General features: G+C 40.7%; 1 protein-coding gene across 1 annotated transcript in view; it reads left to right on the top strand.

Moving 5' to 3' along the window:
- The first annotated feature begins 532 nt into the window (after positions 1-532).
- ARHGAP28 (Rho GTPase activating protein 28) overlaps positions 533-12,207 on the top strand; it is a 72,126-nt gene continuing 60,451 nt past the window's right edge. The window contains exon 1 of the mRNA XM_030445254.1: positions 533-748. Within this exon, the coding sequence (XP_030301114.1) occupies positions 618-748 (131 nt within the window). The 5' untranslated portion in view covers positions 533-617. The remainder of the gene's footprint in view (positions 749-12,207) is intronic.

Here is a 12,207-nt window from a genome sequence, read left to right as displayed (position 1 = left end):
CCTGATCAGACAAAATGAAACTTTAATATCTCTTCAGGAGAAAGCAAGTGCAGCTCCCTTCCACAGAAATGATCTGGCAGGTAGGAAATCAAGATCCCTGCTCCTTGATAATTTCAACAGAGCAGAGGACATTTGCTTTCTGAATCTCTCTTGTAAACAGTTTAAATGTCACTCCCTGCCCTGCCAAACCGTATTTTGTGTTTGACTAGTGCGCTCCACTCATCCTGCAGCTTAACCAGCAAATAATTTTACTTACTTGAGCCTGTTTCAGGAGCAGGAGGAGCATTAAGAAATTAGCTCTTAAAAGGAAAGAAAAAGCAAGCAAGCGAGAACTTTTCCCTGTGGTCACTCGGCGGTGCCCATGCAGGATTATCTCAGGTTTCTAGTTTCCTAGGAACGTAGTAACTTCCCCGTGGGTTGTTTTGTGGGCGGTGTTTTTGAATATATGCTAATTCAGCTTTCCTGACAGGGAGAGGAGTCGTGTCTCAGTTACACGGCTCTCCTGGCAGCAAACGCTGGCGAGAGGCTGCCCCGGAGCCGGGCCATGAGCTCCTGACAGGGACCTCTTGCCCTCTCATCAGGGCCTTTGTCATCAGCAGCGGGGCCGACATGTGCCGATGACCATGGAGATAAAGGACTCAGGCAGCGTGGTCCTGACAGCTTACCATCCCCACAGCTCGGCCAGGATCCCAGGCATAGAGCAGAGCTTTGTACAGGACATACCTTCCAGCCATTCACCCACCAGCAGGTAAAGCCTGAGGGATGGGGAGCGGCCCCCCATGCACTGACGTTTTGAGGGGCTCCGTCGGGTTTTTTTGTTTTTTTTTTTTTTTTTTTTTATTGAGTGTCAGTCAGCCCGAGGGTGTTTCATGATCCTTCGGCCACTTCGTGAGCACTTTTGGTCTTGCATGTTTCTTGCGGCCACCGGGGAAGTGATTCAGCCCAGTGCTGCTGGTGCAGGACGGGGAGGGGGGAACACGGGTGCTTATTTTAAGTCTTGTAAGTCAACAGAGCAGGCTGGTTTCCTGCCTAAGATGTGCAACAAGACAAATCCTCAGAGGGGAAAAGTAAAAAAATAAACACGTGAATCAGGCTTCTTCTCAGGTCCTTTAGAACTTTATTACAAAAGTGAGAAGGCTGCAGTGACTGAGCCTGGCACTCAGAAGGTTGATTCTGGCTTTGGTTTAGAGGATTCTTTAATTCATCCACCAGGTCAGGACCAGTCTTTGCCTTTCTGTGAAACTGCAGTTGCTGCTTTACCCACATAAACACAATAGGAGATCGCGTCTTTAAAGACTTAGTAAGAAAATTCCTGAGTTTCAGGAAACTAAGTATTGTCTTAATTAATGCAGTCGTGTATATGTTTACTTCCCTGCCCTGTGAGAATGGATGTATTTGCACAGTTCAAAAACAGTTTGGGAAATTTTATTGTTTTAGAAAAATCTGACCTTTCTCCTAAACATACATGTCTGGATTTTGCAATTTTCTCCAAAAGAAGCAGTATGAAAGTTCATACTGCAATAAGTTGAAGAAAGTAGAGTATATTATTCTTGGGCTTAACTAAAAAAAAGAGAACTAAAGCCTGAGGAAACAGTAGAAGTCTTTATCTCCAGGAATTAAGTCTGTGTCTTCTCTTAATAAAAAGAATTATTTTTATTCCATATTGTTTATTTATAGCCTCATAGCTATTTTGTTTTCAATGTCACTATTTAGGTTAGCTGCATCTTCCTGTTCTTTGTGTATTTCCCTGCCTGTCTCATAAAGATAACTCCTTTGTTCTGTTAAACTGCTGTTTGAGAGCAGTACCAAAATACACAATTTCATGTCAAGGAAAGAAACACAATCTGGGCTTTTAGATGCAGTAAGAATGTGATTTGCTACCCAAAACAGAGCAGTGGTTTGGCACTGGGTTACTGGGGAGCATGTAATTTCTTCCCCATTGAAGAATGCCAAACTGAATCTCCCTATGAGTCCTCACAGAGCAAAGGATATGTGGTGTTTTGTTATTTTTCTTAGAGGTGTGCTAATTGCTTTTAAATGCTTTTGAAACTGAAGCTTAGGGTGTATGGGAGTTTAAATCACATACCAATCACCTAAGAAAAGCAGAAGTGCAAATTGCAGTTCCTGAAAGAAAAATAAATAAAAGAGGATCCTGGCATTTTGATGACTAACATATTTTGGAAGCTCCTGCCGTGAGGCAGAGCCATGTGTCTCTCTGTATGCCTGGGTATGTGTAAGATTTTGGTGCTGTCTCCCCTTTCTAGTCCTCAGCTTCCTGCAGCTGTCTAACAGCAATAGCCAAATTCTGCCAAATGGGCGGTCAGAGACTGCCTGTTTCCAAAGCTTGTTCAAGAGAGGGATTTTATTAACCCAGCATGCAGTCCTCTGGAATGCAGAATCCATGAAGGCAAATGCACTGAGCATTTTAGCAAATGGTAAAATAGGCTCTGGTTTAATCCCTACTTCATCTTCTAAGAACTCTTTTCTGGACTACATTTGCTGTACAGTTTCCTCTGCTGCCACTTTAATGCAAGGAGCTTTACTGTAGGCTCTGCCTGGTGTTCCTTGATCCCTAGGGCAGCTACCCCCACTCCACCATGGGAATTCCTTGAGTCTCCAGGAGAGTGATTTGAAAAAACGTGCAATAAACAGAGGTGTTGTCTAGTTTTTGTTTGATAACAAAAGCGGTTGGGACTCAGAGCCTGACTTTCTTCTGAATTTGGTTGGGTTTATTTAGATGGAGCTCTAATGAAGTCCATACTTCAGATATATATCTGTGAGAACAGAAGCAGACTTGGATATCAGCCTTCAGTTTGATAAAATGCTGACCAGTTCCTCTCAATTTAGGAATCGTGATCTTTCATGTTCTTTCCACTCCCAAAAACTTTACTTTTGGTGTGGAGTGCTGCTCTCCTTGTATCAGCAGAACAGCTCCACTCACTAGAGCCAAGCTTGGATGTGAGTGTCTCCCAGGTACGTTTTCTCTTGCACTTTCACTTTGGGAACCCCTTAAGCAGAGGTTTCTCACAGAAAGGGGAAGTTTTTAACCACAGTCTTCATGAAACTGATCTGCTTCCCACTATTTAAAAAGGCAGTGATAGAGGGAGAAGGACAGATTTAAGCAGTCGTCACGAATCTCTAAACAAATGAGTAATCTTAAACACTGCTGCCAATCCAAGTACACATCTGAGAAGCCCATGGACACCAAAGTTTACACTTATAAAGTAACTTGCAGGCTTCACAGCACTTGTATTCACATGCATCTGCATCTCTTGAAGACCCAGTCACGCACATGTCTGAAACATATGCTGGCAGCATTAGCATCAGCATGAAGTGGAGCAGCCACAAGTATTTTCATTCCTAAGCCCAGGGGGAGGAGAGTGTTTATGCCTCTTTATATGTTAGGGGTATTGGCTGCCTCTTTATATGTTAGGGGTATTAGCTTGTGAGCTGTAAGGAGGACAGGAGAAGACGCATTAGCTGCCTGGAGTAGAAGGTGAATCACTGTGGAATGAAAGATGGTGAATTCATAGGCATGATGAAAGAAAGAGCAGGATGAAAGTTTGCCTACATAGTGATGTGATCACCAATTGGCAAAGGAGAATTTTAGCTTCCAAATTTACTGTTGGACTATGTTAATAAAAAGGTTTAGAAGAGGGAACACAAATTCCAACCGTTCTCCAGAACAAGAGAGCATCAGGGGGACTAAAGATAGCTATACTTAAATACCTCCTTCTCAGCTCTCTGTATTTCTGTCTTTCTTCTTTTGTTCCCTCTTGCATACTTACTTACTTTACAAGTTCCACACATGGAGTGAGCCCTGAAAACTGCACTGTTGAGCTCACTAGAGATCCAGGAGAATTATCCAGCCAGATCTTTCCTTAATTCCATTAGGCTAACTGGCAAATTAATTTTCTTTTTTTTTTCATGGGGCATTGAGGCCCCTTCACTTCTCTTGTCATCTGCTTTGTGTGACCGCAATTGTTGATAGCATTTTTATTGCTCCATTTTTATTTATTGCTTTTGGAGAGTTCTCTGTTTTCTTTGTGGTGGGGAAAGTTCCTGTGCTTGTGGTATCCCCTCATTTTTTTTTTTTAATCCTGTTTACTAGAATTCAAATGTCACAAGTAGCAGTACAAAACACCTCGGAATATCACACTACTATCCCTTTCAATATAGATACTGTCTCAGTGCAAAGGTGAAAGTGCTGATTTATATGAATTTATGGCTCACTTCTCCATCCTCACTTCAGAGAATGGAGGACTTTGTAGTTGTGCACAAATATCACTCCTAGATTATAGGCAGGAAAATTGGGGCCGTGGCCATACGTCTTCCTCATATCTCCTTTTTATCCTGCTAGGAGAAGCTAGGAGGAGTTATTCCTGTGCTCAGAGGAAACAGGCATGACCTCTTTACCAAATGGTCAGTGAGTTCTCTAAAGTAATTATGCAATTAGGGGAGTACAAAGCATTCCAAAGTGAGTCATGCCCAAGCCTTCCTTGACTCAAGCATAAGAGTTATTGAGCTCCTCAGCCCGTTTGTTCTTTACCATATCTGCCAGCAAGGAACTCATCCTGCACTGCAAGTCACGGATATTTCCACCCCAATGAGAGGCTGACACTTACATGTGCTTGAGATAAGAATCAGAGGAAATAAAAACCAAGTTCACATTTTTGCAGAATGGGCTTAGAGCAGCTTTTAAAGGCCCCATCAAGCTTTTCATACATGGGATAAACATCTTTATAATAAAAACTCGTACAAAGAGCAGCATATGTACTACTGAATCTAGGAGCATGCTACATAGATCTAGAACCACAGAACAAGGCAAGCAAGAGCACTTCTTAGCTTTTCCCCTAGCCAAGGGGCAAGTCTGGAACTTTACATTCTTTTCAGGGAAATTCCTTTCCAATCTCTCCATGTAGGGTTTGTCTCCTTCTGACTGAAGACCAGAGACTTTCATGCAGGAATCATTAAAATATAAAGTAAAACAAAATACATGAAAGAATTCTGAAATGTCTATGTTGCATTTAGTTACCTGCTGGTAGCTTCTGAGATCCCTGCTCTCCAAGCCTAAAACTTGCAGATTTGGGGACAATAGTAAAGCCATTACACTGGACAAGCATGGCTCCAGATCCTTTTGCAATATTCATCCCCTCTTGGAAGCCCTAAGATAATACAGAGATATGTCATGGTGAGATAAAGTGTCTTGAAATAATAACTGAAAAAAACCAGGAGAGGATCTTTTATTCACCAAATTTAGCTTGGTTTTAACCCATCAGAAGCAGATTTTATCACACTGAAATGAAGACTGTGTGCCCTGAGGCTGGGTGATCTGGTTTAATTTCTGTCAACCCTTATTGAGCAGCTTCCCTGCTCAGCTGTATACAAGTGATGTCAAGAATGTCTTCTAAGTGATGCAAGATAAACAACCTTAACTATTTTTGATGTTTATCTCTCTCACTCTACTGTAAACTTCCCCAGAAGACAAAAATATAATGCTGGCTCCTCTTCCACCGTAAATCTTAAAATTACTTGGACCTCTTGCAGCAACTTGAACTCAAAACCTATGAAATTAAAATTTTAGAATGTAGTAAAAGAGGTAAAAGAAAACCCCACAAAACAATAGTCTAGGAAAAGACTGTACAGGCATAAGTTGGACAAAAATATGTTTTGTGGAAAACACATTTTTAAATAATTTCTAGTAGCTTTCTAAAATGTGATTTTAAAGATATATTTTAGAGGTGCTAAGAAGGATAATTCTTTATAAAACATTTACTGGGAGGATGCGTATAACAAATTCAGACAATAGTAGACTTGCTTTTCCTGTAGGTTTTAGAAATACCTACAGAATGTCCTCTGGGAGCCTCACTGAGGAATTTAGTATTTATAGCCAGTTCCTCATGTTATGGTTGAAACTAAAGTTGGCTTCTCTGGTTTCTTTTTAGTTTGGTGCTCCTGCTGCTCTCTCTGGTACCTCCATATGTAGAGCTGATGGAAAACATCTGGCACTGTCTCTTTGATCATTTTGTTTGGTGGAGCATTTAGCCAGCTGCCTCATTCATTTTTAACTAAGTCTTTAACTTATCTCTGATTACATGAGGGTTGGAGCTGCCACAAAAAAATATGTAGGACCTGAGAGCCCTGTGTGCCCTGCACAGACACCATCAAATTGCATCTGGCAGACTGACAGCACTGCCATAACTAACAGCCAGGAATCATGAAATGTAAAGTATTATTTTTGCACAGAAGATCCAAATAATTCAGTGTAAATGTGTGGAAAATGTGCAGTAGTGGGAACTGCAAGACATGACTATGGAACACCAGTGAAAGTCCTAGCTAGGACAGTATCTGAAATGCTTCTGGTTAGCCCTGTACAAATATAGAATCATCCTTAAATAGTGTGGAGTATCCACAGCAAACAATCAAGTTGACATCCTGGATTTTGGCTAACCATAGGACTAGCAGCCACTTGGCCCACTGCAGGGCTTTGCTCCAGCTGGCCAGGCAGTGTGGTGGAGCAAGGCTGGCAGGCAGCACATCCACCACCAGGGTTGGACAGAACTCTGTGCAGTTCTGCACCACAGTGATGGGTGAATTAAAAGAACACAGGAGGGGAATCCAGGAGAAGAGTGTTTGGAGTCATGTCACAAGCTGGTGACTGAATCCAGGCATCCTATCCAGGATTTTGGACCGTTCACCTGCCTTCTTCATGGTCTTTCAGGTCCTATTGTATGTGTCAGGGACTCCAAAGGGGGTGGGAGGAAGCAAGGAAGCAAAGGGTGACAAAAAGACCATCTTCACAGGTATATGACCTGATTCTACTCTGTCTGCAAATAAAAGGGGTTGGAGTGAGAAAAGAACTGTGTCCCAAAGAATTTTGTGTGGTGGCACTGTTTACAGTTGACTCCTGAGTTGCACCAGACACATGGTGATGGGGTTTGGAATGGCATTTAAAGGGTGATTTTGAAGTCAAAAGATGAAGTGGTTTAAAAGACAGGTTGCTTGAAAAAAAAAAATAGCGTCTATTACCCTGAAGAACTATTTTAGCAGAGATCAGCAGAACTGCATGAGTTGGCATTCTTTGCAACTGATGCAAGGGAAAGACTGATCTACTGTGAGGGATACCTTGCCTCTGTAATTCATTTCTTCCCCTGCCTGTATCTGTTAACTTTCCAGACACTGCTAAAGCCTCTGGTCTCTGAGGAGAGTAGAACAAGCACTGGAACAGGGAGCCTATTATCAGCTGGTTCGGTTGAAGACTGTTATGTTTTCTTATTTAGGATCCTAGGTGTAATACTCAGCTACTGTAAGTAAGCCTGTGGGATTTTCAGATGTATAAAATCATCCAGTTGGAGATGGACCTATGCTGGATATTTAGACAGAAGGATGAACAAAAGACAGAAATCTCTGCTATGAAGTGTTGCCGGTATTGAATTTCTATCTGAGGACTATACAAGCCATTTATAGTGTTTCTTTCTGTAAAAGTTGCTATGAGAATATTATGAGCAAAATTATATCTATAAGTTTGGGGGGTTTTGTGGAGAGTAGAAGAGTCCAATGAGTGCAGAAGGACAGTGAGGAGTATTTATTGGAAACCTATATTGAATGTGGAAGTCCAGCAGCTGGGTTGACATAATTTACCATCATTTACAAGTAAAGCAAGAGAGAAATAAGGGAACCATGTTTTAAACACATGGGGGTGAAACTTCAGGGCATCAGACATCAGGTCACCTTCATAGCTGGTTATCAGAGATGGCAAAAAGGTCTAGAGCTCCAAGTCCTCAATTTTTTATACAGCTCATTGGAAAAATACTAGCTTCCAATGGACAAATTTGGGCAGGAAATAAAAAAAATTATACAAGGCCCGAATTTGACTCCCTGAGTAGTAGATTCCTCACTATTTACACCCCTGTAGACATCAGTCTGCAGCTACCTAGTCTCTGGTTTAGTCTCTGCATACTCTAGATAGGGTGATGGAGAGCCTCCTCCCTGTCTGTTTCTCTTTCTTTGGCTATTAAAAATTTGGAATCAAATACTTTCTCAGCTTATTTTCTGTCCCACTGATAATCATACCTAGTGGTCAAAGGACAACTTAAAACTGAGAATGTCAGATACTTTAAAAGGTTAACCTTAGTATCAGTGCAAGAACTGGGTAGTTCTAGCATTCAGTCTAACACAAAATGCTCTTTTTTTGTATTCCAGTTTAATAAAAGGTCAATAATAAACCTTGCAGTGGAACATCAAGTGTGATACAAGCCTCATTTCTACACAAACTTAACATATACTTAGGTGTAGTATTGGAGGTTTTACCTCTGAATTCAGTGGAAATGGGACCAAGCCATCAGAATTCAGATTTTTTTGTCAATAACTTTGTTTACAGGGCATGATCTGATCATGTTGGCTCCTGTCTCATCTCGAGGCGACTTCTTCTTTAATAATAGTATTAGTGCAGATTAAGACATCAGGATGAATGGTGACTATGCCTGTCTTCCTTTGCAGTCCTTCCCTCTGTTATTCAAATATTTTGAAAACTCAAACTCTGAATATTTGTCTGGTTGTATCAGAGATTAAAATAAAATCTTTGCTCTAGTTACAGGTGAAATATGGAGCAGGAGAGTCTAGGGCATTCTCTGAAGATGTTTCGCAGACTTGGCTGCTCTGCTGGGCCAGATGCTGCCCAGATCATGCGTGTGCAAGGAAGTGAAAGGAAGCAGCAATCTTATCCTGATGAACAGAGACAAGGGAAGCCTTTGTACTCAGGCTGCAGGAGGATTTCACATTGAGAATGCTCACTTCTGGAGAAGAGGGTGGTCAGAAGGAAGCAGGGATAGCTAGCCAAGCACAGGAGAGGGGTCTTCGAAATATATGGTAGTCTGTAGTCTCCTGCTGAAACAATTGCGTCTGCCTTGTGTAAGGTCTATTTTGTGTCTTCCACTCAGAGGATGCATTTTCCTGTAAACCCCAGTGATCTACTGCAACCCTGGACGTGCCTCACTTTCTTGCTTGCTTGCCTCCTTGTCTCTTTCAATTAGCAAAAGCAATTAAACCATGAGAATTTTAGGGTAACATTATGGGAAATGTGCACTTTTGGGTAATACTAATTTATTCTTCTTTACATGAGAGAGCAATGCTCACAACTCCATAGATGCCACATGAAGCCTAGGGCTGCCCATGTGGCATTGGCAACACACAGAATACATGGCAAACATCAGAATGACTTAGCCCGTAAGTCAATAATTAACTGGAAACTTTTTCAAGAGTATTTCTTCAAGTTGTCTGTTTCCTCTGACAAAGAGTAGCAATTAAAAAGAAACAAACAGATGTGCCCACTATAGCAAATTTTTAATAGCTTTCTTCAACATACAGGCCATCCATCTTCTCTACTTAGGAAGCACACCACAAATTTTTGGGAGGAAAGTTGACTCTGCAGCTGTTCTGTGTGGTCAAGATGCATTTCATCTGTAAGGGACTCCAGCTCTTACAGCTTTTTTTAACTACTGATTTAGTTTTTTTAATAAGACTTTGCTAAGCAAGACCTGAAGTTAACTATGCCATAATCAGCAATGCTGGAAAACCATGCAAACCAAACCAGCTTGCCTCAGAACACAAGTAAATCTGCAGTTAATTACATTACATGCCATGCCACAATAAGTCTCTGTAGTTGTAAGTAATCGCCCACTTGTATGCAGGGTTCATTGTCATAGGATGTTCTTGGAGGCCCATTTTCTGTTTCCAGATTCAAAGAGGGGTATGATACTCATGTGGGTAATTAGGATGTCTGTAATTAATGCTGTTAGTGCTATCAAGAGATCTAAAAGATAAAGTGAGTTGTACTTTTCAGAGTTAACCTTTTTCCACTTACGTGGAGACTTAGTGAAGCAAGAAGGAGGTGTTTTGCTCTTTTATTTAATTCTGGTGGGGTTTTTTTGGTCTGAGTACCCTGAAATTTATGTGCTTTTGGTATTTTAAGGCCCAGTTGTGATGCCTCTGTTCTGACACCTACTGAAACTGTACTACAGGCAAAAAGAAACCAAATAGGATAATGAAGAAAAAAAAAGAAAGAAAAGAAAAAAGTTAAGTTTAGTTTAGTTAAGTTAAGTTTAAGTTAAGTTTAACATCAATTTAACATCGAGGTAACAAATCCATGGCTTTATTGAATTTCACGATTGCCAGGCAATAATTACAATACAGGGATTCAGGGTATCTTTTGATGGAGTGGTTGCAAAAAAATCCAACCTCCCTTTGCCTGGGTCCAGGAGCTGTACAGCAATGTTAGCTCAGCATTTTGCCCAAGCCAAGAAAAGAGGCACAGCACTGTGCTATGGCAGCTGTAGGGCTTCTGGCCTGGGGAGCCTGTGCCCAGCCCACTGACACAGCTGTAGGTGGAACCTTGAAAGCTGGAATTTGAAGTGTTTAGACTAATGCTTCAGGCCTGATAAGAAAAAAAAAAAAAAAAGGTCTGTTTTTTTCTGAGCAAACTACTCTGCTGATTAATAGGCTAGCCTGGGTATTTTCAGGGCTTGATGTTTAAAGTAAATAGGTGGAAAGATATTCTGCATTTTTGTCAAATATTTTGTAAGTTGGAGGGGAAACTTTATCCAACTTACTTGAACCCTACCAGAATATCTCATTGATTTGTGCAAATCAGATTCCTACCAGAGTAAAACACATGAAAAAGGAGTGGTGCTTGTGATACTGAGTTAGGAAAGCTTATTGACAATACCATGAAGGTATTAACCTTCTGATGACCTGCAGACTCCAGCAGAAGAATCAAAGGTGCAGCAGGGAGGCAGAAGTAGTCCTGCTGAATGTATTAGAGGAAGATTTTAAATTTTTATTAGGTTAGATTTTATTCCCCTCACTTTGCTAATCAATGTGAAGAGTCAAGTTCTGATTTTTCTAGAGAATAAGAGCCTAAAATATCCTTTATTTTCTTAAACAATAGATAGACCAGTCAGCACCTGACTGTCCTTTAGAATCTCTTTTCCCATGAATTCATCAGCTGGATCAGGAGTATGATGATGTTCAGAGGCTACATGGAACCACATTCAAACATGGTAAATAAGGTACAGAACCTTTATTCCTGAGCTGTCACTTTAGTCTTTGGTTTCTGAATCATTTCATGGCATTGATCCAGGACTTCAGTTATGCTGAAAAAGATATTGACCACTGCATAAGTGGGTGGAAAAACATCATTCAGCAGTTAGCTGGGTATATCTTCTGAAAGTATGTCTGTAATTCTGTGAAGGAGATGGTGTTACTAAGAACAGATTGGTTTCTGAAACTGCCTTGAACCCAGCCAGCTGTAGCTAAATCCTCAAAGGCTGACAAAGTGCATTTCTAATTATATCAGTGGAGTGGACAGCTAGATTAAGTTACCTCCTTTGAGACTACTGGTGATGAGTTTCTATCACTGAGATAGATTTTATATTTCATTCAGGCAAAAGGGGACCTCAGGTTGCGTTGCAGCAGAAATGAGCCAAACACTGTGATGCAAACACTTTAAAAATACAAAATATGTCTCTTGTAACTTGTTTAAATCATAAAGCTTGTTATTTTTGTAAATTCATGCATCATCTATGAGTAGTGGCTGAATTTTCCTCACAATCAAAATATAAATTAATATCTCGGATCGTAACACACTGAAATGATGCACATCTGTGGGGCTACTCTAAAGCCCACAGATACCTACACCCCATGAATCCACTGAATGTAGCAGTAGCAATAACATTTGATAGGCAACTTTGGAAGACTGTAAAGAAATTTAAACATAGTATTGTATTTGTTTTTGAAATTAAGTGGTTTGCAACAAGTACCAGAAACAGCCAGGAAAACAATAGATGGTGGGAAGAGTTTTTCTGATAGGTTTACAGAAAATGTGTATTTATGGCTTTGGCCATCTTCTCAGGGTCTTACAACATTCACTGACGTCAAAATACTTAAGCAACTTGTACAGCTGAAGATAATAAGCTCAGTATTTACTTCTTGGTGCTTTACTGTCATCTATCTTTAGTTTAAGGATTAATACCACTTTTCAATCATTTGTGACAACCTATAAAATGAGAAATGCCCCATAATGTGGTTAAAGCAGACCAAATCTAGAATCTTCTGAAGATCACTTGAGACAGATGAGTAGGTCTCAGGGATAAACAATGAACAACACACACTTATGTGAGAAGAGTGACATATTTTTACAGAAGGGGAGGA

Source organism: Calypte anna, chromosome 2 (assembly GCF_003957555.1).
Source record: "Calypte anna isolate BGI_N300 chromosome 2, bCalAnn1_v1.p, whole genome shotgun sequence".
NCBI lineage: Eukaryota > Metazoa > Chordata > Aves > Apodiformes > Trochilidae > Calypte > Calypte anna.
The sequence above is the reverse complement of the archived record's forward strand: the minus strand, read 5'-3'. Positions and strand labels throughout refer to the sequence as shown.